This window comes from Heterodontus francisci, chromosome 12 (genome assembly GCF_036365525.1).
Source record: "Heterodontus francisci isolate sHetFra1 chromosome 12, sHetFra1.hap1, whole genome shotgun sequence".
NCBI classification, from domain to species: domain Eukaryota; kingdom Metazoa; phylum Chordata; class Chondrichthyes; order Heterodontiformes; family Heterodontidae; genus Heterodontus; species Heterodontus francisci.
Window position 1 is genome coordinate 55,158,613 of NC_090382.1, and position 25,650 is coordinate 55,184,262.

The 25,650-nt window shown below is 41.8% G+C and overlaps 1 protein-coding gene across 1 annotated transcript; it reads left to right on the forward strand.

Annotated features, from left to right (window-relative positions):
* The first annotated feature begins 4,310 nt into the window (after positions 1-4,310).
* On the forward strand, positions 4,311-8,585 carry LOC137375596 (trypsin inhibitor ClTI-1-like). Its single transcript, XM_068042957.1, has 4 exons — positions 4,311-4,365; positions 5,113-5,153; positions 5,250-5,359; positions 8,540-8,585. Exons 1-4 carry the CDS (start codon positions 4,311-4,313, stop codon positions 8,583-8,585), a joined length of 252 nt encoding a protein of 83 aa, XP_067899058.1.
* The last annotated feature ends 17,065 nt before the right edge of the window (positions 8,586-25,650 follow it).

Below are 25,650 nucleotides of genomic sequence, written 5' to 3' on the forward strand. Positions count from 1 at the left end.
CACTTCAAACCACTAACCCTTTCCCTCCCTATCTATCTAATCTTGTGTATGTGCGTGAGTGAATTCATGAGTGGGTGTGGTTGTGACCATCATGAGAATGAATATTGTTCAATAAATAGCTAATCTTCTGTTTTAAACCTACAAGAAAACCAGGAAGTGGGTGTGAGGAAGTGTAGTCCAGATAGCTGTGGGAGCCCATGGGTTTGTAATGAATATTGGCTGAAATACAAGAATGTAATATTATTTCAAGAGATAAATCATTTATTTTTCAAAAAAAGGTATGTAGATATATTTTTTAAAATGCTATGGCTAGGTGGCTGATGGCATGGCTTGTTCCTCTTAACTGACCACAGCAAATGCTTTTGTTACTGGGGTGTTAAAACAGAAGATTAGCTATTTATTGAACAATATTCATTCACAAAATGGTCAGAACCGCACCCATGCATGCATTCACACACACACACACACACACACACAAGAATAGATAGATAGGGCGGAAAAGGGTTAGTGGTTTGAAGTGAGGTAGGTGTTCGGGGTTCACTCATTTTTTTCTCAGTGGACAGTTTCTTTTTGAAGTTGCAGGACTAGGTGTTTGTAGTTTTCTGAAATTTTTGTAGTTTTCTGCAGTTTGTAGTTAAGACTTCAGACTGGAGGTGGTGATCACTTTCAGTTCTCTGCTGCACCAAGTTGAAGTGTAGAATTCACAGCAGGCTCCTTCCTTGTTTTGACTCACCTTCCCACAGTCACTGGCTCGACTGCCTTTCTGTGATCTTCTTGTGATCTCTCTCCAAAGAGCTTTCTTTTAAGGTAAAAATCTCTCACATTAACCTCTGTTAGGAGAAGCATGGTCCCTCCCTGTTGTGACCACACAATGGCCCAGGATGTAGCTACATTACACCTTCTTTGATAGAGATTAACCCATTCAATTCAGGAATGTCTCTTGATGGTTTCAGGATGGGTGTAATTGACACCTCTTAGCTTGGAATGTATGCTTTTCTCATTAACAGACAGTGAGATAGTTTGAATATACAGACCAAGTCAGCCGGCCTTCGGTGATCATTTTGCAGTACACTTTTTAAAGGAAAAGTCAATTTTTTATAACTCTTCAGTTTGGTTCTGTATTTTCATTGCTGCATTTCTCATGAGTGGGACTCGATTTCACTGTCCCAGTTTCTCTGTCTCTGTCATATCTGTTTGGATGATGCAACCTTCCCTACTAATGCTTTCGATATGTCTTCCTTTTTCCTCAACCAAGGATGTGCCCCCCACCATGGTTGAGAGGTTCCTCAACCTTGTCTGATCTATTTCATGCACTTCTGGTCTCGCCCCTTCCCCTCCTTCCCAGAACCACGAAAGGGTTTACCTTTTCCTCACGTTTCACCCTCCAGTTTCTGTATTCAATGGATCATCCTCCACCATTTCCGACACCTCCAGCATGATGCTATCATCAAACATATCTTTCCCCCTCCCCTTTCACCATTCTGAAGGGATAATTCCCTCCATGACATCCTGGTCCACTCCCCTCAGTCACACCCAACACCTTCCCACTTTCCTACAGCACTTTTCCATGCCAGTGCAGGAGATGTAATACCTGCCCTTTTACCTCCTCCCTTCCCACCGTCCAGGGTCCCAAACACTCCTTCCAAGTGAAACAGCAATTTACTTGTACTTCTCTCAATTTCGTATACTGTATTCGCTGCTCGTAATGTGGTCTCCTCTACACTGGGGAGACGAAACACAGACTGGGTGGCTGTTTTACAGAACACCTCCATTTAGACTGCAAGCATGACCCCAAGCTTCCTGTTACTTATTATTTGAATTATCCGCCTGGATCTCACTCTGACCTTTCCTTCCTTGGCATGCTGCAGTGTCCCAATGAAACTCAATGCAAGCTCGAGAAACAGCACCTCATCTTTTGACTGGGCACTTTACAGCCTTCCGGACTCAGATGTTGAATTTTAAATTGTAACCTCTGCCCCCCTTTTTCTCGTTTTTTTTTTGTTGGTTTGCTTTATCCCCCCCTCTCCCCCACCCCCCATTTTTTTTTCTTAATTCCTTTACTTTTTGTTTGGACAGTTGTAATCCTGCCACCTACACCTCATCCAGACATGTCTTTTGTTTCTTTACTTGGCTTTGTACATGAAACCTTTTGTCATTTAATGCCTCCTGCCCTCTACCCTATCACAGACATTCCCTTTTGTTCTTCTTCCCCCACCCCCCCACCGCCCCTTTCACTTGCTCAAAACCAATTACATTTCCAACTTTTGCTAGTTCTGATGAAAGGTCATTGACCTGAAATGTTAATTCTGTTTCTCTCTCCACAGATGCTGCCAGAGCTGCTGAGTATTTCCAGCATTTACTGTTTCTTTTTCTGATTTCCAGCATCCGCAGTACATTGCTGTTGCTCAAGGCCCATTGTTGCTTAAGGTTATCTTTGACAAGCATCTGAAGTGTCTTCAATGAAAACTCAACAGCCTTTCACCTCTCAAGCTATAGCCACTGAGGAAACACCTTGTAGGAGCACTAGGATAGGCAAATGTGTACACACGATAAACATGGTGTTTCATGATTTTTTTGTCAATGCTGAGAATATTTGTTTGATGAATTTGATTTTATTTGGGATTTGGTGTCAATGTTTATATTTGTAGTTAAGTGAAGGCACAATCCATTAGTCTGGACAGATGGCAGGCAATCAGATGGTGGGAGTAAGAATGTTGTTTATAAGGAATGTGGAACTTTTGGTGCATTGATGACAGGAGGATTGATTTAAATGAAGCAGTATTCGATGAGCTGCTTTCCAAGACCTCTGGAAGCTAGGGGTACTAGTGGTTTCTGCTTCTCCTCCTCTTCTTCCTTATATGTTTGATCTTTGCTACACCATCAACAACAACAACTTATATTTATGTAATGACTTTAATGTAATAAAATGTCGCAAGGCACTTCACAGGAGCATTATAAAACAAAATATGACAGGAAATCACAAAAGGAGACATTAGGTCAGATGACTAAAAACTTGGTCAAAGAGTTTCAAGGAGTGTCTTAAAGGAGGAAAGTGAGGTAGTGAGGTGGGGAGGTGTAGGGAGAGTATTCCAGAACTTGGGCCTAGGCAACTGAATATTTTCCATCAATGGTGGAGTGATTAAAATCGGGGATGCTCAAGAAGCCAGAATTAGAGGGGCACAGATATTTTGGAGTGTTGTGGGGCTGGAGGAGATTACAGAGACAGGGAGGGGCAAGGCCATGGAGGGATTTGAAAACAAGGAAGAGAATTTTAAAATCAAGACGTTGCTTGGCCAGGTACCAGTGTAGGTCAGCGAGCACAGGAATGATGGGTGAATGGAACTTCCGATAAGAATGTGTTCTGGGTACTGAGGTTACAGATGTTATGCACTACTGCACTACAGAGCGTTGTATGTAGAATTTTGAAATATAACATGTTTTCAAATTGTATAACTTTTTCCGCCTTTGTTATCTATTCGAACCCACATTTGAAGCTTCTGATGGCATTTGTCTAAATGAAGAAAATATTGATATATGCAATCATCATGAATTATTAAGGGAATGGAGAAATCATGAGGGGTCTGGACAGAGTAGATAGGGAATAACTGTTTACATTGGAGGAAGAATCGAGAACAAGAGGGCACAGATTTAAAGTAATTGGCAAAAGAAGCAATGACGACATGAGGAAAAACTTTTTCAGGCAACAAGTGGTTAGAATCTAGAATGCACTGCTGAGATTGAGGTGGAGGCAGGTTCAATTGAGGCATTCAAGAGTGAATTGGATTATTATCTGAAAAGGAAGAAAGTGATGGACTATGGGTAGAAGCCGGGGAGTGGCACTAGGTAAATTTCTCCTTCGGAAAGCCACTGCTGGCATGATGGGCCAAATGGCCTCCTTCTGTGCTGTAACAATTCCGTGATTTCACTTTTAGTAATCAGTCATAATCATTATAAGCTGTTTAAGCAAATATTTAGCGACAATGAAAATCCTTGCCCAACATTTTTTATTAATGTTACAGGAAGCAGTACTTTAAGTAAAAACGTTCCTGATTAATGGTGTTGGATTGTGAATGACTTACTTAATGACCATTACTTAATCAAATTCAATGAAAGTGTAACACTTTGTAAGCAACATTAAAAGTAATATGTAAGATGGGAAAACAATGATACAACTGTTGCTGGTATTCGTTGTGCAATGACTTATCTTTCATCGTGTGCCTAGTGATGTCACAAACATAATGACTAGGATCATGTAAAGATATAAATACTGCTGAAACCAAGTGGTTCAAAGCAACCCCAGAAACTTCAAAATGAAGAGAACAAACTCTTTCCTCATTGCTGCCCTTGTGGTTTTCATTTTTGCTGGTGAGTACAATTTGCACTGGTGCATTTCACCATAATTTTTTAAATGAGAAAAAAGTTAAAGAAATATTTTGATTAATAGGGCATTATATCCAATTTGAGTAACACTCATAGTTATTTTGATGTCAGCGTTACCTGCAAATAGAAGAAATGTAAAAAAACTAAACAACCTGTTTTGCAATGGAATGAGGAGGCCAACATAGCACCTAAAAGCCGTCCTGTAAAAAAAATCCATGTTTATTTATGTTTACTTCAGAATTGAGCTCATTAGGGGTTGCTTTACATATAAATCAGTACTATGTTTTTGTGTAAAAATGTACATTAGATCTCCACATGTTTAGAGATATCAGACAATCCTTTATTTGTTGTGCATATTTTTATTTGCAATTTTTAACACTCCATTTATCTCATGTTCTATAAAACTTATTTTATTTACAACTTCAGCCACTATGATGCATCTAGAATAATAGTCTCTAAGACAAGCATGCACGCAATTGAATATGTTATTTGATAATGGCTTATACTCATCATGCATTTTAAAAGATCAGCCAGCAAACAGTACAATATGTAATTTTTTGTCTTCAACACCTTTTAACGTACAAGAAAAATGTATTGCCTAGTGCATTTCCCTTTAGTCATATTTCCTCATAACATCAGTTGACTTTGTTTTTTCCACAAGCTATGAGTTGGGTTTAGTTAATCATGCAATTAAATAACTTGCATTCTATACCAAATCTTTGTATATTTCAGATATGTCCAAAACTATTAATATTAATGAAGAAACTGAACAGGTAAGATCATAATTTGATTTGTGGCTTGATACTTAAAATTTTTTTTACAGGATTTGTGTCTTAGTATTGAGTCGTCATATTTTTACTCTCTTGCAGCCTGCCTGTGATAAATACATTTTGCCAGTGTGTGCGAGGAATTATGCTCCTGTCTGTGGCACAGATGGCAACACATACTCAAATGAATGTTTGATGTGTGTTGAGATCAAGTGAGTGAACTAATTATTTCTTTCACATTAGGTTAAAGGACAGAAATATGAATCATCTGAAAACCCAAAGTATGTTCTACTTGTACAGATATTTTTACCTTATATTGTAATTCGAAAGACTATACCAACTGATTATACAATCAACACATAGCCAAACACAGAAAACCTAAGTAGCAAAGAATTATTTTACTGTGAGAAAACAAAAAAAATCTCCAATAAGTTACTAGATTAAACTTCTGGATTTTTAATGGTTAAGTTCCATAGAATTGAAAGCAATGCATAGGAACATAGGAAATAGGATCAGTAGCAGGCCATTTGGCCCATCGTGCCTGTTCCGCCATTCAAACAGATCATGGTTGATCATCTACCTCTGCGCCATATTTCCCCACTATTCCCATATCCCTTGATGTCATTAGTATCCAGAAATCTATCAATTTCTGTCTTGAACATGCTCAATGATTGAGTTTCCACAGCCCTCTAGGGTAGGGAATTCCACAGATTCACCACCCTTTGAGTAAAGAAATTCCCCCTCATCTCAGTCTTAAATGGCCTGCCCCTTATTCTGTGTCCCCTGTTTCTAGACTCACCAGCCAGAAGAAACATCCTATCCACATCTACCCTGTCACACCCTGTAAGAATTTTGTAAGTTTCAATGAGATCACCGCTCATTCTTTGAAACTCTAGGGAATACAGGCCCAGTTTCTGCAATCTCTTCTCATAAGACAATCCCACCATCCCAGGGATTATTCAACATTTAAGGCTGGTATAGACAGATTTTTGGTGTCTCAGGGAATCAAAGGGTATGGTGAGTGGGCAGGAAAGTGGAGTTGAATCCTAAGATCAGCCATGAGCAGGCTCGATGGGCCATACAGTCTACTCCTGCTCCAATTTTTTGTGTTCTTGTGAACCTCCGTTGCACTCCCTCTATGGCAAGTATATCCTTCCTTAGACAAGGAGACCAAAACTGTACATAATACTCCAGGTGCAGTCTTACCAAGGCTTGATATAATTTCAGCAAAACACATTTACTCCTGTACTCAAATCCCCTTGCAATGAAGGCCAACATACCATTTGCCTTCCTAATTGCTTGCTGCACCTGCCTGCTAACTTTTAGTAACTCATGAACAAGGACACTCAGGTCCCTTTGGACATCAACACTTCCCAACCTCTCACCATTTAAGAAATACTCTGCTTTTCTGTTTTTTCTATCAAAGTGGATCACTTCACACTTATTCACATTATATGCCATCTGCAATGTTCATGCCCATTCACTTTGCCTGTCCAAATCCCCTTGAAGCCTCCTTGCATTCTCCTCACAAGTTACATTCCCACCTAGTTTTGTGTCATCAGCAAATTTGGAAATATTACATTTGGTCCCTACATCCAAATCATTTACATAGATTGTGAACAGCTGTGGCCCCAGCACTTATCCTTGTGGTGCCCCACTAGTAATAGCCTGTCATTTTGGGAATGGCTCATTTATTCCTAATCTCTGCTTTCTGTCTTCTTCTTTGGCCTCCTTATCTCGAGAGACAATGGATAAGCGCCTGGAGGTGGTCAGTGGTTTGTGAAGCAGCGCCTGGAGTGGCTATAAAGGCCAATTCTAGAGTGACAGGCCCTTCCACAGGTGCTGCAGAGAAATTTGTTTGTCGGGGCTGTTACACAGTTGGCTCTCCCCTTGCGCCTCTGTCTTTTTTCCTGCCAACTACTAAGTCTCTTCGACTTGCCACACTTTAGCCCCGTCTTTATGGCTGCCCGCCAGCTCTGGTGAATGCTGGCAACTGACTCCCACGGCTTTCTGTCTGCTAGCCACTTTTCAGTCCATAGCAGTATATTACCCCCAACCCCATGTGTTTGTTTACTAACCTCTGATGTGGGACCTTATCAAAAGCCTTCTGAAAATCCAAATACACCACATCCACTGGTTCTTCTTTATCTATGCTACAAGCAACATCCTCAAAAAACTCCAAAAGGTTTGTCAAAAATGATTTCCCTTTCATAAATCCATGTTGACTCTGCCCAATCATATCATTATTTTCCAAGCGTCCAGTTATCTCATCCTTTATAATAGATTCTAACATTTTCCCTACTACTGACGTCAAACTAACAGGTATGTAGTTCTCCGTTTTCTCTCTCTTAAATAGTGGGGTTACATTTGCAAAGATACGAAGATAACAAAATCCCCAAATTACAATAAAGATTTACATTTCAGATGAACAGCACCAACAGATTTGTTTACAAGTAGATATATACCTGAAAATTCAGGGAACTGTTAAAAATAAAACTGTAGCCTAATAATGTTAACAAATTTAGAAAAGAAAAAAATGCAAAGCTGCATTAATAAGGTATTGGCTCTGAATGGCCTCAGACCTTCTGACTTTTTCACACAACAGCTAGTAGAAATCTGGAATTGACTGCTGAGACAATTGGAGCTTTTAAGACAGATAGTTAGGTAAGGATAGCAATGGATATGGAGTTAAGGCAGCTAAATGGAGTTGTGGTACAAATCAACTTTGATCTAATTGAATGACGTTGCAGGCTCGAGGGGCTAAATGATCTCCTTCTGTTCCGATGCTGCTGCACGCTGTAATTTGCACGCTGGAAGTGCAGCGGAAACACTACATACATGTGGAAATAAAGTTACAGCACTACCATGGCAGAATGTCCGAGGGAATTCAGGGCCAATATTTGTATGGGAATGCTCTGAAGACTAAAAGTTAATTGGCATTATGCCTCAATGAATAATAACCTGTATAATTAGAATGTGTGGAACTTCAAACCATAGGGTAGAGTCAAGATCAATAAAGTTGTTACTATTGCAATAAAAACACTGAAATGCTGAATACAATCAGGGTATTTCCAGAACCGGGGTGTGGGGGGGGAGGGGGGGGGTGGGGTGGTAAAAAACAGATGATTCAAAACATTCCAAGGCTATGGTAGTGAGTAATGACTTTGTGATAAGTTTATGTGTGGGAATATAACATCATGATACAGATGTTCACACTGAACGTCTGCCAGTTTCATCCATAAACTCTATGCTTTCCTTTAGAAATTCTCTAAAGTTCCCACACCTATACCAATAACATTTGTGCTCAGTTGTCTGTCTAATTTATCAGTAATGAAAGGTAATAAAGATCTGTAATCACCACCTTACACTCAATATTCTGTTTTCTTCTTCAGGCAAAGAAAAGTCAACATCCGCATAACTAAACGAGCAGAGTGCTAAAGCTACACATTTCAACACCAGAAGATGGAGTTCATTTTGCAAAAGCAATGAATGTGTAAATTCTGAACAAAATAAGCGGAATAACTTAATAGTGTATGTTGATTTTTTTCTTCTTCCCCTTAATAGGTCAGTATGAGGGCCTGGTTAGTATAGTATTGCTATAAGTAAAACACTTACCTCCTGACCAGCAGCGCACATTCATGATAAAATTCACTTACCAGAGTGGACTTAATTTTATTAGTGCCAAGACCAGCCATTTAATTAAACAAAGTTTGAAAGAGAAGTATTACATCTTTGGAGGTGATCAGTTCAGCACTGTTTCCAAACTATGAATGTGGCATCACTATTTAAAGTAAGAACTGCACGTGGCAAAAAATGGTTCTGCTGGTGTTAACTGCCAAGTGGAGAATGGAAAATTGGGTATTGAACTCAGTGACTCTCTACTTTTTCTACATAACACACTGCCTTCCATTCCTGGCTTTCCACTGGCAAGATATGCAAGAGTCCCGATTGACATTTATATTCCATGCTATTGAGCGTATTGTGAGGCGATCCTCCTTTTTCTGCATTTCAGGCACAATCCCCAGCCAGCACTAAGCCTGCCATTTTAAAGAGGGCATTACATAAGCAACAACAACTTGTATTAATATAGTACCTTTAACTTAATAACATGTCCCAAGGTGCTTCATAGGGGCATTATGGAACAATATTTGACTCTAAGACACATTAGGAGATATTAAACCAGATGATCAGAAGCTTGGTCAAAGACAAAGGCTTTAAGTGGTGACTTAAAGGAGGAAAGAGAGGAAAAGAGGCAAAGAGATATATTGTAAAGGAATTCCTGAGCTAGGGAGCTGAAGGCATGGCCGCCAATGGTGGAGTGATTAAAATTGGGAATGTTCAATTTATGCAGCTAACAGAAGAAATAGGGAGTGATAAAGGCATGAAGCGATTTGAAAACAAGAATGAGAATTTTAAAATTGAAATGTTGCTTGAATGGAAGCCAATGTAGATTAGTGAGCAGAGGGGTGATAGATGAACAGGGACCTAGTGTGGGTTAGGACATGAGCAACAGAGTTTTAAATGACTTCACGCTTGTGGAGGGTAGAACATGGGAACAGGCCAGTAGTTCATTGAATTAATCAAGTCTATATGTAACAAGGGCATTGGATGAGGGTTTCAGCAGCAGATAAACTGAAGCAAGTTTGAAGTTGGGTAATGTTATGGATATGAAAATAGGTGGTCTTAGTGATGGGGCGGGTATGTAGTAGAAAGCTCATCGTGGGATCAGCTATAACACCAAGATTGCGAACAGTCTGTTTCAGCCTCTGACAGTTGCCAGGGAGGGTATAGAGCCAATGGTGAGGCAATAGAGTTTATTCCGGGGACTGAAAACAATGGCTTCAGTCTCCAAATATTTATTTGGTGGAAATTTCTGCTCATGCAGTCCTGGAAGTCAGACAAGCAGTCAGACAACTTAGAGACAGAGGTGTCAAGAGAGGTGGAGAAGAGGTAGAGCTGGATAGCATCAGCTTACATACGGAAATGGATGATGTCACCGAGGGCAGCATGTAGATAAGGAAAGGAAGGGGCTAAGGGTAGATTCTTGGGAATACCGGAGGTAACAGTGTGGAAGTGGGAAGAGAAGCCATTAAAGGCAATACTCTTGCTACGATTAGATAGGTAAGAATTGAACCAGACAAGTGCAGGGACATCCAACTGATGACAATGAAGAGGCATTGGAGTAGATTTCCATAGTCATCTGTGTCAAAAGCTGCAGACAGATTGAGGACGATGAGGAGGGATAGTTTACCTTTGTTACAGTCACATCGGAGGTCATTTGTGACTTTGGTAAGAGCTGCCTTGGTACTGTGATGGGGGCGGAAACCTGATTGGAGGGATTCAAAGAGTTCCAGGAAAGATGGGCATGGATTTGGGAGGTGACAACATATTGAAGGACTTTGGAGAGGAAAGGGAGGTTCAAGATAGGGCAATAGTTTGTAAGGATGGAGGGCTCAGGGGTTGATTTTTGAGGACAGGGGTGATGATGGCAGGTTTGAAGGAGAAGGGACAGAACCTGAGGAAAGGGAGCCATTAATAATGTTAGCTAACATGGGAGCCAGGAAGTTAAGGTGATTGGTCAGTAGTTTAGTAGGAATAGGGTCTAGTGAGCAAGAGGTGGGTCTCATGGACAAGATGAGCTTGGAGAGGGCATGAGGGGAGTTAGAAGAGAAAGGAAAGATGTGAATTCAGGGTTACAGCAAGGGGGAACCTTAGAAGAAGTTAGACCCAGTGGGCTAGGGGCAGGGAGGAAACAGCAGAGGCAGCAGATGGGATGATCTCAACCTTTGTAACAAAAAGGTCCATGAGCTCATTACACGTATTATTGGAGTTGAGGGTGGAGGAGGCAGGGGATGGTGATTTAAGAAGATGGTCAATGGTATAGAAGAGAAGCTGGGTGTTATCTTTGCCTGATCTATTCTGACGAAAGGTCAGTGACCTGAAACATTAACTCTGCTTTTCTCTCCACAGATGTTGCCTGACCTTCTGAGTATTTCCAGCATTGTCTGTTTTTATTGTTATCTTCGCCTTTCCGGATGAACTTTGAATAGTAGGCATTTTTAGTGATGGGGAGCAAACTATATAATAACTTAAGTGTTCTAACCAGCTCTGTTGATGAATGGTTAAACCAATTTTTCACCAAAGACCCATTTGATTCACTAATGGCCTTTAGGGAAGGAAATCTACCGTTCTTACCCTGGCCTATATGTCACTCCAGACCCACAGCAATGTAATTGTCTCCTAACTGCCTTCTGAAATGGCCTAGCCAAACTGCTGTGATACAGTAAAATATGAATAAAACTAGATTGACCACCTGGAATTGACCTAGGCATCAGATTGGACACCCAGCCTAATCAATGATTCAAAGTCCTCCTCACTAATATCTGGACACTTGTGCCAAAATTAGGAATGCTGTCCTACAGATTAGTCAAACAATAGCCTGACATAATCATGCTTACAGAATAATACCAGTCAGCCAATGTCACAGACAACTCCATTACCAACGCTGGGTATGTCCTGTTCTACCAGAGGTAGGGGCACTGTGGTATACGGTCAGGAGGGAGTGGCCCTGGGAGCCCTGATCATTGACTCCAGATTGCATGATGTCTCATAGCATCAGGTCAAACATGGGCCTGTTGATTATCACCTACCGCCCTCTATCAGCTGATGAATCAGTACTCCTCCAAGTTGATCACCACTTAGAAGAAGCACTGATGGCAGTAAGGGCACAGAATTTACTCTGAAAGGGTGACTTCAATGTCCATCAACAAAAATGGCATGCTAGCATCACTACTGACCAAGGTGGCCGAGTACTGAAGAACATACCTGCCAGATTGGACCTGCGGCAGGTGGTGAGAGAACCAACATGAGGGAAAAACCTACTTGACCTCATCCTCACCAATCTACCTGTTGCAGGTGCATCTGTCCATAGCAGTATTGGGAGGAGTGACCACTGCACAGTGTTTTTGGAGGCAAAGTCCCACCTTCATACTGAGGATACCCTCCATCATGTAAGCACTACCACCATGCTAAATGGGATAGTTTCAGAACAGATCTAGCAGCTCTAAACTGGGCATCCATGAAGCGCTGTGGCCCATGAGCAGCAGCAAAATTGTATCGCACCACAATCTGAAGCCTCAAGGTGCGGCATATCTCAATCATTAACATCAAGCCAGGAGGCCAACCCTGGTTCAATGAGGAATGGACAAGAGAATGCCAGGAGCCAGGAGGCGAACTTAAAAATGAGATGCCAAACTGGTGGAGCTAAACCATCTACATGCTAAACAAAGGAAGTAGTGTGCTATAGACAGAGTTAAATGATCCCACAACCAACGGATCAGATCAAAGTTCTGCAGTCCTGTTACATTCAGTCATAAATGGTAGTGGACAATTAAACAACTAACCAGAGGAGGAGGTTCAACAACCATCCCTATCCTTAATGATGGAGGAGTCCAGCATCGAGTGCAAAAGACATTTGCAACCATCATCAGCCAGAAGTGCCAAGTGAATGACCCATATTGGTCTTCTCCTGAGGTTCCTACCATCACAGAAACCAGTCTTAAACCAATCTGAGTGCACTGGATACAGCAAAGGCTATGGCTCCAACACCATCCAAGCTGCAGTTCTGAAGACTTGGCCTCCAGAACTAGCCATGCCTCTAGTCAAGCTGTTCCCATCTAGCTACAACACTAACGGGGCGGCACAGTGGCGCAGTGGTTAGCACTGCAGCCTCACAGCTCCAGCGACCCGGGTTCAATTCTCGGTACTGCCTGTGTGGAGTTTGCAAGTTCTCCCTGTGTCTGCGTGGGTTTTCTCCGGGTGCTCCGGTTTCCTCCCACATGCCAAAGACTTGCAGGTTGATAGGTTAATTGGCCATTATAAATTGCCCCTAGTATAGGTAGGTGGTAGGGAAATACAGGGACATGTGGGGATGTGGTAGGAATATGGGATTAGTATAAATGAGTGGTTGATGGTCGGCACAGACTCAGTGGGCCGAAGGGCCTGTTTCAGTGCTGTATCTCTAAAACTAAATTTAAAAAAACTAACATTTACAAAGTGGAAAAATTGTCCCGATGGTCATTTAGGACTGAGATGAGTTGGAATTTCTTTACTCAGAGGGTGGTGAATCTTCAGAATTCTGTGACCCAGAGGGCTGTGGAGGCTCAGTTGTTGATTTCTAGTTGGTAGGTTTCAATATATTAAAGGCATCAAGGGTTACAGGGATAGTGAAGGAGAAGATCAGCTGTGATCTCATTAAATGGCGGAGTGGGCTTGAAGGGCCAAATGGCCTACTCCTGCTCCTACTTCTTATTTTCTTATGTTCTTATCTGTCCTGTCCACAAAAAGCAGGTTAAGTCCAATCCAGCCAATTACTGCTCCAACAGCCTGATCTCAAACTATCAGTAAAGTCATGGAAAGTGTTGTCGACAGAGCTATAAAACAGCACTTGGCAATAACCTGTTCATTGATGCTCAGTTTGGGTTCTGCCAGGACCACTCAGCTCCAGATCTCATTACAGCTTTGGTGCAATAATTGACAAAAGAGCTGAATTCCAGAGGTGACATCAAGACAGCAATTGACCGAGTGTGGCATCAGGTACCCCATTAAAACTGAAGTCAATGGGAATCAATGGGAAAACTCTTTGGTGGCTGGAGTCATATCTAGCACAAAGGAAGATGATTGTGATTGTTGGAGGCCAGTCATCTCAACCCCAGCACAGCACTGCAGGAGTTCCTCAGGGCAGAGTTCTAAGCCCAACCATCTTTAGCTACTTCATCACTGGTCAGAAGTAGGGATGTTCATTGATGATTATACAGTGTTCAGTTTCATTTGCAGCTACTACTCAAATAATGAAGCAGGTTGTGTTTGCTTGCAGCAAGGCCTAGACAGCATTCAGGCTTGGGCTGATAAGGTACAAGCAACATTTGTGCCTGTTATGGACAGGTGTGAGATGACAGGGGTTGTTGCCACTTTTTCACTTCTTAACTGACCGAAGACAGAGTTTTGTTACAAAAAAAGTGTTTTGTTCCCTGAGTGTTTTAATGATCAACAAACAGACAAATGACAGGTTTTCTCGTAAGTTTAAAAGAAAGATAAATGTTTATTATACAACACCTGAAAATGTATGCAACTTCACCCACTCTCACGCATACAGATATATATGCATACAGATATACACACACACACATGTACGTGCACATGGCACATACACAAGAAAAGATAGAGATTAAAAGATAACATGCATTTAGGTCTGATGACTTAAAGGTGTCCTCTGGTTAACTTGCGTTTCCAAGACTTGAAATGGTACAGGTCTGTAGTCTTTTCCCTTGTTCACTGAAGAAAGACTTGGGAGGTTTAGGAAGACAGATGCCCTGCTGCAGACTTCTTTTGTTATATTCCAACCAAAGGTCACTGATGAAGTCCGGGTATGATTTCTCAGGTAGGAAGTTCATGGCCAAACTACAGTCGCTATTTACTTGTAGTTCAAAGCTGGTAATCTTAGGCAAGGCCTGTCTCCTCAATGGTCTAGATGGATCTTTCTCTCCTCCCTCTTCTGGCTTTGTCTGCCCAGCATACACCTTTATTCAGCTCCTTATCAGAAACCTGGTTTCTGTCATGTGACTAGAGTTTCTCTCTCATTGTTCTCATAAATGGTGTCTGATGGTGAGGCCATTGCTAGACAATGAGGTCTTGGATGTCACTCATCTTCATTCCATTTTGATAAAGTGGAGTGTCTTACACCCATTCTCTTGAGTTTGAATTTGGAGTAACCAAGAATAGGCCAGATAAGACAGACAGGCACAACAATACCTCTCTCAGTGGTTCTGTCGAGGCTCCAGAGCTGCGGGTCCTCTGATTGGGCCTCCTCTGCTTGCTGGTTTTTCATTGCCTCCTCCTGGAAATATCGCAGGGCAAGTCCCTCCTTCCGTCTGAGCATGCAGCCACCCTAATACTACCCTGATGATGAGACCTACACCGCTTTGGCAAAATCTCGCCCATTGTGTCAGCTGTCTTCTGTCAAGCATTTTGGGTGACCCTTCATTGGGGAGGCTGCCTTCAGTGGTAATCAGTGCTTTTAGAAGAAATAGTGTGTGTTATTAAATTCTTCTCCATTTGTTAATAAGAAATAAAGATTAATTCAGAGGATTTGTTAACTTGCTACTTTTATTTTTTAAACTTTATTGTTTGCAGTTCATGAAGGAAGACCTGAGACATAAAACATTTTCTGCAGTGTTCTTGTCTCTGCATTTTTTATTGTTTTTCATGAAATCTCATCACTTTGCAAATTTCAGACTTATAAGGAATTTGCTTTCTAATACAAAATGAAAATAAGTTATTTCAAGCAAATGTAATATGCTGAATATTCATTCAAATGCATTTCTATTATTTCACATTATTTGCAATGTTGAATTTTGTGATTCATATTTTTGGATAGGTAGAGACTTTATTCTACCCTAGCCTGTCAGCTGTAGTTTTCATTTTCCTATTAATTCTTAACTTTGCTGCTGCTAACCTTTTCACAGTTGCAGCAGTGCTCCAAAATTCCACCTTTAAGTGTGAGCAGTCTTGCCTTTGATATATAATGAACAGTTAGTGTGGAAGGCCAAATAAGACAGACATGCACAACAAGTTACATGCTTCATACTATTCCCTTCCTGGCAGTCTTAATCTTTATAGACGCTTATCCGTGCAGAAAAACAATGAGCAACACTATCACCTCAAATGGAAAAAATGGTTCAGTCATGATCATAAACTGCAAATCACATCCTACATATTCAAGAAGCAAAATGCAATTGCCATTAACATGAGATTTGATGATACCAATTCAATAAAAACTACAAAGGAGAACTCAGACTCAAATCTTTCTTTAGAGGAATTGAAATTCTGGTTCTTCCAAACTGACTTCATTGCTAAAGTATGAATGCTAATATCATGGCACACAAATTAAGATGGCACCAGCTGTTTTTTAAGTTTATAAACTGTTATTACCTGCCAAGAATCATAACCAAGAATAGCGCCCATTCGTCCTGGGTATCATAGCTCAAGTAGAAAGGTCTTTCTTGTTGGAACTGTTGGGTGACACTGTGCATTACTGAATGTTGTGGTGTTTCTCCACTAGAAAAGGAAAATGAGAAGGGCTGTGCTATCTCTCTTGAAGGGAATGGGAAAATCAGAGCAGAGAATTCTATCTGGGCAGAGCCTGCTACTTCCTGGTTGCAGCTGCAAGGGAGGTGATATCAGCAATGACCAGGGAGCAAACAGAATCTGTGCACTTGCTGTTGACAGAAGAGGCATAAAAATCAAATGGACTGAAGAGCTAGGGGAAAACTTACCATGAAAAGTTACAAAACAGTTTCCAATAAAAAGAGTCAGCATTTTAAGCATGCTTCCTTCTCCAACAGTATAAGGTGATGAATTAACCCAAAACTGGTTTATCTCGTATCCTCTTTAAAAACTTGAAAGAAAAATTTAACTTGGTAACTCAATGTTAAATTATTTATGCATTCGTAAAAGGTTGTTGATGTAAAGAATTGGATTGTGTCTCTGAACAAAAAGAACGTAGCTCTGATCTTTATTCTTCAATTACTCGGTTTACTTGTCTCAAACCTTCTGACAAGTCAGAAAAGAAAAGTAGGGGGAACAGGCAAACATTGAAATGCCACTTAGTATTCCAAAAAACAATTTACAAAAATGAAAATGTGTTTATGTTCAGTCAACAGAAAATGGATCAATCAACCCATTTGAAAAGAAAGACTCCAATAACACAGTTGTTTAAAATTTCACATTGTCAAAATCAAGGTGTTGAAACTTGGGCCTGAATTTTGCGTTGCGCGAGAGGGCACACCCACCGGCCGCAAACTCAGTGACTAGCCCATCTCCGGTGGGCCTGAGGAGCCAACTGGGATTTTTCGCTCCCCAGGCCCTTAATTAGTCTTGGGTAGGACTTCCACCTCCTTGAAGTAGGAGGTCCCGCCTAATGGAGCTGCTGGCCAATCAGTGGGCCAGCAGCTCTTAGTCCCAGCAGTGCCACTGGGAGTGGCGGCCACTGATAGGACTGCACCCAGTCATTGGAGGCAACGGAAAGGATGGCCCCTGAACTCAGGTAAGTTTTTAGGGCCTTGCCGGGGACAATTGACCGGGCCCCGTCGAGGCAAGGGGGGTTGGTTGCAGGGGGTTGGGGTGGAAGTGTTGTGTGTTGGGGGCGATTGGGGCTTCCGGGGCGGCTGTCCGTGGGGCACAGGATGCCCGATCAGGACAGCCCTTCACCACCTCGTAGCTTGCAAGAAGGCCACCTGGTTTTACCAGGCAGGGTTCTTGGGGCCTTTGCCGTCTGGCCGCCGAGGTAAAATACCAGCAGTGGCAGAAGGAGGCCCTTAAGTGGCAGTTAATTGCCCTCTTAAGGGCCTTGATTGGCCTGGGGCGGGGAGGCTGTTTCTCTCCACAGCCCCGCGTAAAACTGCAGCGGGGCGGGAGGCGGTCGGGAATGGCCCCCCCTGCCTCCCACTCAATTTTGTGCCCACCCCACCAGCCCGCTCATTGGGGGTGGCCATAAAACCCTGACCTTGCAGTGTAATTCTGCTGGTTTTTCCAGCCTTGTACATTATCCAAATGACCATTCTTCATACGCAAGTTGAAACCGTATCTGTACAAAGAACAGTACAGCACAGGAACAGGCCATTCGGCCCTCCAAGCCTGTGCCGATCTTGATGCCTGCCTAAACTAAAACCTTCTGCACTTCCGGGGACCATATCCTTCTATTCCCATCCTATTCATGTATTTGTCAAGATGCCTCTTAAACGTCGCTATCGTACCTGCTTCCACCACCTCCCTCGAAAGCAAGTTCCAGGCACTCACCATCCTCTGTGTAAAGAACTTGCCTCGCACATCCCCTCTAAACTTTGCCCCTCGCACCTTAAACCCATGTCCCCTAGTAACTGACTCTTCCACCCTGGGAAAAAGCTTCTGACTATCCACTCTGTCCATGCCGCTCATAACTTTGTAAACCTCTATCATGTCGCCCCTCCACCTCCGTCATTCCAGTGAAAACAATCCAAGTTTATCCAACCTCTCCTCATAGCTAATGCCCTCCAGACCAGGCAACATCCTGGTAAACCTCTTCTGTACCCTCTCCAAAGCCTCCATGTTCTTCTGGTAGTGTGGCGACCAGAATTGCACGCAATATTCTAAGTGTGGCCTAACTAAAGTTCAGTACAGCTGCAGCATGACTTGTCAATTTTTATACTCTATGCCCCGACCGATGAAGGCAAGCATGCCGTATGCCTTCTTGACTACCTTATCCACCTGCGTTGCCACTTTCAGTGACCTGTGGACCTGTACGCCCAGATCTCTCTGCCTGTCAAAACTCCGAAGGGTTCTGCCATTTACTGTATACTTCCCAGCTGCATTGGACCTTCCAAAATGCATTACCTCACATTTGTCTGGATTAAACTCCATTATGCCATTTCTCCGCCCAAGTCTCCAATCGATCTATATCCTGCTGTATCCTCTGACAATCCTCATCACTTTCCGCAACTCCACCAACCTTTGTGTCGTCCGCAAACTTACTAATCAGACCAGCTACATTTTCCTCCAAATCATTTATATATACTGCAAACAGCAAAGGTCCCAGCACTGATCCCTGCGGAACACCACTTGTCACAGCCCTCCATTCAGAAAAGCACCCTTCCACTGCTACCCTCTGTCTTCTATGACTGAGGCAGTTCTGTATCCATCTTGCCAGCTCACCTCTGATCCCATGTGACTTCACCTTTTGTACCAGTCTGCCATGAGGGACCTTGTCAAAGGCTTTACTGAAGTCCATATAGACACCATCCACTGCCCTTGCTTCATCAATCATCTTCGTCACTTCCTCAAAAAACTCAATCAAGGTAGTGAGGCATGACCTCCCCTTCACAAAACCATGCTGCCTCTCGCTAATAAGTTCATTTGTTTCCAAATGGGAGTAAATCCTGTCCCGAAGAATCCTCTCAAATAATTTCCCTACCACTGACGTAAGGCTCACCAGCCTATAATTTCCTGGATTATCCTTGCTACCCTTCTTAAACAAAGGAACAACATTGGCTATTCTCCAATCCTCTGGGTCCTCACATGTAGCCAATGACGATGCAAAGATTTCTGACAAGGCCCCAGCAATTTCTTCTCTTGCCTCCTTCAGTATTCTAAGGTAGATCCCATCAGGCCCTGGGGACTTATCTACCTTAATGCTTTGCAAGACGCCCATCACTTCCTCCTTTTTGATAACGACATGATTCAACTGTATGGATTCAACTTTTTGGAAATCCCTCTTCCATTCGATATTGACACATCTACACTTTTCAAGAGGAAGTCTTTGGATAGCAATAAGAAGTAGGAATTCAGACCGATTTTCCCACACTTCTTAGCCAAAGGCTAGTTGATACCAGTTGTACATCCCTTGCTGCTGCCCTAGCCAAGGTCAGTTATCTCAGTATGGACTGGAGATTGAACCTATGATTTCCCTAGTTTGGCCACACATTTGGCCACTGAGTTGCAGATTTCTCTTGTACAAATTTACTAATAGCAGAATAATAGATTAAAGGCACTGGGAAATTAAAGATGAATTCAATGAAAGAAATTTCTTAGGTCTCCATGGCGACATCAAACCTTAAAATGAAATGAGGGAGAAATTCTACAGGATTCTTCCACTCGCCCACTAAAACTTCAGCAGAATATAAATAGAAACCCTGGAGAAGCTGTTCGTTTTCGCCATTTACGCTATTTCCCAGAGGTTGAAGTAGTCGATCAGTAAAACCCACAGGAAAATGCCAGTTGAATGTCTTTATGTCCTCATCTCCCATAACACTCTTATTTTTCTATGATCCTACCTTACCTGTGTTACCTGGAAGGAAAATTTACATTCAAACATGCTTTTATAATGTTAATATACCTGTTTACGTATTGATAAATTAATGATGAGTTCAATTGTCCTACTGTTGGCATCCAACAGCGGCTAACATTGCCTCCAGGTAGCATTTCTGGCTTTCTTTATGCTGTCATCTAAAAAATAAACAAAACAAAGGGTCTGAGATGATGCTAGTCTAAATCGATTGTTGGTATATTTGTGATTTTCATTATAAAGATAATTGAACAGAAACTTACACTGTATGTCCAATTCAGAGTTTGAGTCTGTTTTGTTATAATTCCATTTCTATGGAGATGATTTTAGTTTTGCTTCACTGATGATATCATAAAGTACCTGCTGATATATCCTTGATATCATAATGCACCATAATGTATGGGAGAATATGATTTGATAATTGATGATTTCATGTAATATGATGTCATCTTATAGTTGTATATGTCAGAATTTGATTGGCTAATTGCAAAATTAGCATTAAACAAACTGCATATTTGTAATTTCCACCTGATGCCACAATCAGCCAATCACGTTAGTGGTTTCATCACTTCATGAAACATGAATTACATCTGGCTATCTAACTAAAACCGAGAGTGCATAAACTAGTGAACAGCATTATAAAAACACATCTAAAGTCAGCACCTAACTTACTAAAGGAATTATCAGCCATATCAGATGATAAAACGTGAATTTGTCATTCATATGTGGTAACATCACAAGTGCAGATATTTATACTTACCAAATCTAATTCTAAGACTTGTAAGACTTTCTCCAATTTGTCCTCCTATATTTCTCTTTTTACTCTGCTTTTAAAGTTTGTGACTCACTCTGAATATAGCTCCACAGATGGTGCTTCTATGTTACCTTGTCAAACTTGTCATTCATCATCTGTGGCTGAATGCAAATACTAACCAGTGTAACAAAGCTGAAAAATTTTGTTGCATTTTCTTGAAACATCAAAGTGATTTGTTTGCCTACAATTAACAAGAGAAGAGTGCAATCTGCTGCACCATTCCTTGGCATGCACAGGAAATGCATAAACAACAACTTGCATTTATGTAGTGCCTTTAACATCGGATGGCACAAAGGCAGCCGTCAAATTAGTTTGCAACATCTGAAAAAAGACAGAACAAAACCCTTCCAAAAACGAGTAAGATGTAAGCGCTAAACTCATGCCATTAATCTTAATGCTGGTTCTTTAAATTCACTCCCATCTTCATCCTCTTGCTTAGTCACCCTTAAGACCGATTTGAAATAGCTGAAATATGGAAAATAAGACATTGGTGGGAATTTTAGGCTAGCTGCAGGGGTCTCAACACTGGAGGAAACCGACACTGAGATCCCCATGTCCCCTCTTCTACGGAAGGCCTGCTAAATTTAGTGACAATCAGGCTCTGCACTGGAGAGCGGCGGGCGTACCATAGGATTTCGGATCCCATTGTCAGAAGTCCCGGCCTTGCAGAGCTGCCAGGCAATCAGAGGCCGGCAGCTGCAGTGCCACCATGGAGGCGGTGGATGCTGCTGTAACTGCAGCGACCAGGCATCAAGGAGCAGTGCTGGAACCAGTCTTAAGGTAGGTCAGGGTGGGGAGGGTCTTGCAGGACGAGGGTCACTGTGGGGGGAGTGGGGTCAACAGCAAGGGCAGGGGGTTGCCCAATAATGGGTCCCTTGTTCAGGCACTAGGAGGGACCCCCCCCCCACCCTCAGATCCAGAAAGTAGCTCGCATGATTTTTCGTGCCATGCTTCCTATGCTTTGGCAGGGCCGCCCGCCGCATGAGTAATTGTGGCTGCGGGCTGCGCAAGAAGAGGCCTTTAATTGGGAGTTAATTATGCAGGGCCTCAATTGGCGGACTAAATTTTGGTAGAGGCGGGATGGTGGCGGGATCCCCTGTGCCACCATCCCACCCAATTTTATGCTCTCCCACCTTGACAGGGAGCATAAAATTCCATCTATCATCTTTACTTCATTTGCGTGGAACCACCCAAAAATAAGTGGGGGCTTTCTCAGAAGAACTCGTGAACTGGAAGCTTAAACTCTGAGTTATACATGGTGCTCTTTGAAGTTCCATGTCGAACAAAAAAAATCAGCAATCAATATTTCAAAATAAAATTAAATTGTCCATCTTTTATATATTTAGTGACAGAAAATATATCTTCAATCCCAAGACTGTAGCAATATCCATCTAAATCTAGCCAAATCCCTTTATTATCCGATTGTAAAACTTCTTGGCCTGGAAATTTCCTTTCCTTGCTGGAGGAGGTGTGGCGAGGGACATTTGCTCATTGTTCTGACCCAGGCCCAGATCTTGTTCCAAGGCTCATTAGTTATTTAGGATGAGCTTCTGTCAAGATCCCTGCTAGCTAGAGGGCACCCACTCTGATGGACCACAAAAATGTTGTGGTACTGCAGCAGGATACATGCGGCAGGATAGAAGAGGAAGAGTCATGTTTGAAGGAGGCACAAGTGCCTTGAAAACCGTAGCAACATTTTTACTGTAAGTTTCTGAGGCCATTGGGAAGGGAGAGGAGGCCACGACTAAGTCCTCTCCTTCCCCTAAGCAACCTACGACTTGCCACTACTACTCCAGGAAATACTACTACTCTTCTAACAATCCCTGGATTAGAGGCAGAAACAAGGATAAACAGACAGGAACCTGGACCCCTCTTTCCTCCTGGTATTTGCATGTGGGGGTGGCAAAATGGCCACTGGCAGCCTTCCGTACAGTGGGTAAAGGAAAATTAAAGTCAGAGCAAGCAGGCAGGCAGTAATAGGCCTCACCACTCAATGTTCCAGCTGTTTCTGCCACTCTCCTACCTGTTTTACAGTGGGATAGATTAAGACAATTCAGGCCCTTTAGTCTTAATGCATTATTTACAGAACAAAGCATGTAACAATCAAGAACTGCTTCTTTTGATATAAACCCAAATGTTTTCATTATTCTTTCATGGGATTTGGGCATCACTGTCAAGGTCAGCATTTGTTGCTCATTCCTAATTGCCCTTGACAATTCATTTTAGAGGACAGTTAAGAGTCAACCATATTAATGTGGGCCTGGAGTTACATGTAGGCCAGACCAGGTAAGGACAGCAGATTTTCTTCCCTAAAAGACATTTGCAAACCAGATAGGTTTTTACAACAATTGATGATAGGTTCATGACACCATTACTGAAACTAGCTTTCAATTCCAGGTTTTATAAATTAATTGAATTTAAATTCCACCAGTTGCTGTTGTGGGATTTGAACCCGTGTCCTGAGGCGTTAGCCTGGGCCTATGGATTACTAGTTCAGTGACATTACCACTACGCACTGTCTCCCCCTAGTATTACTAGACTAGATTAAAATTAACACTGAATTGACAGGTCATAGCATGTTATTAAAGTTTTCCCACCTACTGGAAATTAGCCAAATTGAACACTTTATTAACCCCCCAGAATGGAACAGACCAAACCAGGTATCCTTAAACAACAATAAATTAACTATTTATTAATAAATTAAATCTTAAACACTATTGAGATAAACCTATGTCTAAAAGACTTTATAACTACTTATTTCTCTTAACCCTAATGCACACACACATACATTCAAAAAAAATGGTCAACCGGTTTAAATATGATGTTTCATAGGAATAAATAAGTAGCTGGGTTGTAGGTCCTGGTGATTTACATTCCCAGTTGGTGAGGTGTCCCAGTGTAGAATAGTCAGTTGCCACTTGATGTCTCCAGGTGAATTCGATGAACAGTCTTTAAGGGATAGATGTTCATAGCACTTTGGTTTCAGCAGGCGTCGCGCAGTTCTTTCAACAAGCAGTATAGCAACAAGTCTATTTGGATTTTGTATTTGTAGTCTTTCAGTAGAAACTTTACTGAGAATTCTAGCAAACACAAACAGACAACAGAGAGTCACTCCTGAAGCAGAGACTTTTTAGAGTTTGGAAGTAGAAAAGTAATTTACTACCTCCAACAATGCAAATGTTCTTTTCCAGGGTTTTTTCTCTCCTTAGGCAATAGACAGCCTGTAAATCAATGTAGTTTCTCTGCTAAGAGAGAGAGGAATCCTTCCTTCAGTGTAGAGGACGCTTCACTGGTCTCCAGTTCAAACCAATTATAGCCAGTCTTTACATGCAGTCAAAAGTACAATACAAAATGTGACCTCCTCTCTCTCCTGCTTTTGCCTAGGAAACGGGTACATACTGTGCCCCTTAGTTTTTAAAGGCACACTGTTTTAAACAGAGTCTTAAACATAAGAACATAAGAAATAGGAGCAGGAGTAGGCCATTCAGCCCCTCTAGCCGGCCCCGCCATTCAATAAGATCATGGCTGATCTGCCCCAGACCTCAACTCCTCTTTCGTGCCAATTCCTCATAGCCTTCAACTCCCTGAGATTTTAAAAATCGATCAACCTCCTTTTTAAATACTTTCAGTGATTTAGCCTCCACAACTCTCTGGGGTAGAGAATTTCAGACATTCACCACCCTCTGAGAGAAGAAATTCCTTCGCATCTCAGTTTTAAATGAGTGTCCCCTTATTCTGTAACTATGTCCCCTAGTTTGAGATTCCCCCACTAGTGGAAACATCTTCTCAACATCTACCCTGTCAAGCCCCCGCAGAATCTTATACGTTTCAATAAGATAACCCCTCATTCTTCTAAACTCTAATGAATAAAGGCCTAACCTGTTTAGCTGTTCTTGATAAGTCAACACCTTTATCCCAGGAATCGGCCCAGTGAATCGCTTTTGAACTGCCTCCAATGCCAGTATATCCTTTCATAAATACGGGGACCAAAACTGTATACAGTACTCCAGGTTCGGCCTCACCAACATCCTGTACAGTTGGAGCAAAACTTCCCTATTTTTAAACTCCAACCCCCTAACAATAAAGGCCAAAATTCCATTTGCCTTCTTAATTACTTGCTGCACCTGCATGCTAACTTTTTGTGTTTCATGCACAAGAGCACCCAGATCCCTCGGTGCTGCACTTTTTTGATGTCTCTCTCCATTTAAATAATAGTCTGCCTTTTGATTCTTCCTACCAAAGCACATGACCTCACATTTTCCTACATTAAACTCCATGGAGATTTTGCCCACTCACTCAACCTATCTATATCCCCTTGCAGATTCCTTATGTCCTCATCACAACATGTCCTTCCACCTATTTTTTATCATCAGCAAATTTGGATATATTACACTCTGTCCCCTCCTCCAAGTCATTAATATAGATAGTAAATAATTGAGGTCCTAGGACTGATCCTCGTGGCACTCCAGTAGTTACGTCTTTCAAACCTGAAAAAGATCCATTAATCCTGACTCTCTGTCTTCTGTGAGTTAACCAATCCTCAATCCATGCTAATACATTACCCCCAATACCGTGAGCTCCTATCTTGTGCAATAATCTTTTATGTGGTACCTTATTGAATACCTTCTGGAAATCCAAATACACTACATCTACCGGTTCCCCTTTATCAACTCTGCTTGTTATGTCCTCAAAGAACTCAAGCAAATTTGTCAAACATGATTTCCCTTTCACAAAACCATGTTGACTCTGTTTGATTGTGTTAAGCTTTTCTAAATGTCCTGCTATTTCTTCCTTAATAATGGACTCCAGCATTT

Bases quoted from the DNA above. Each gene is read 5' to 3' on its own strand.
- LOC137375596 (XM_068042957.1), top strand. From the start codon at position 4,311: ATGAAGAGAACAAACTCTTTCCTCATTGCTGCCCTTGTGGTTTTCATT. The intron at 4,366-5,112 runs GTGAGTACAATT...TGTATATTTCAG, and splicing joins TGTGGTTTTCATTTTTGCTG to ATATGTCCAAAACTATTAAT. The intron at 5,154-5,249 runs GTAAGATCATAA...ACTCTCTTGCAG, and splicing joins TTAATGAAGAAACTGAACAG to CCTGCCTGTGATAAATACAT.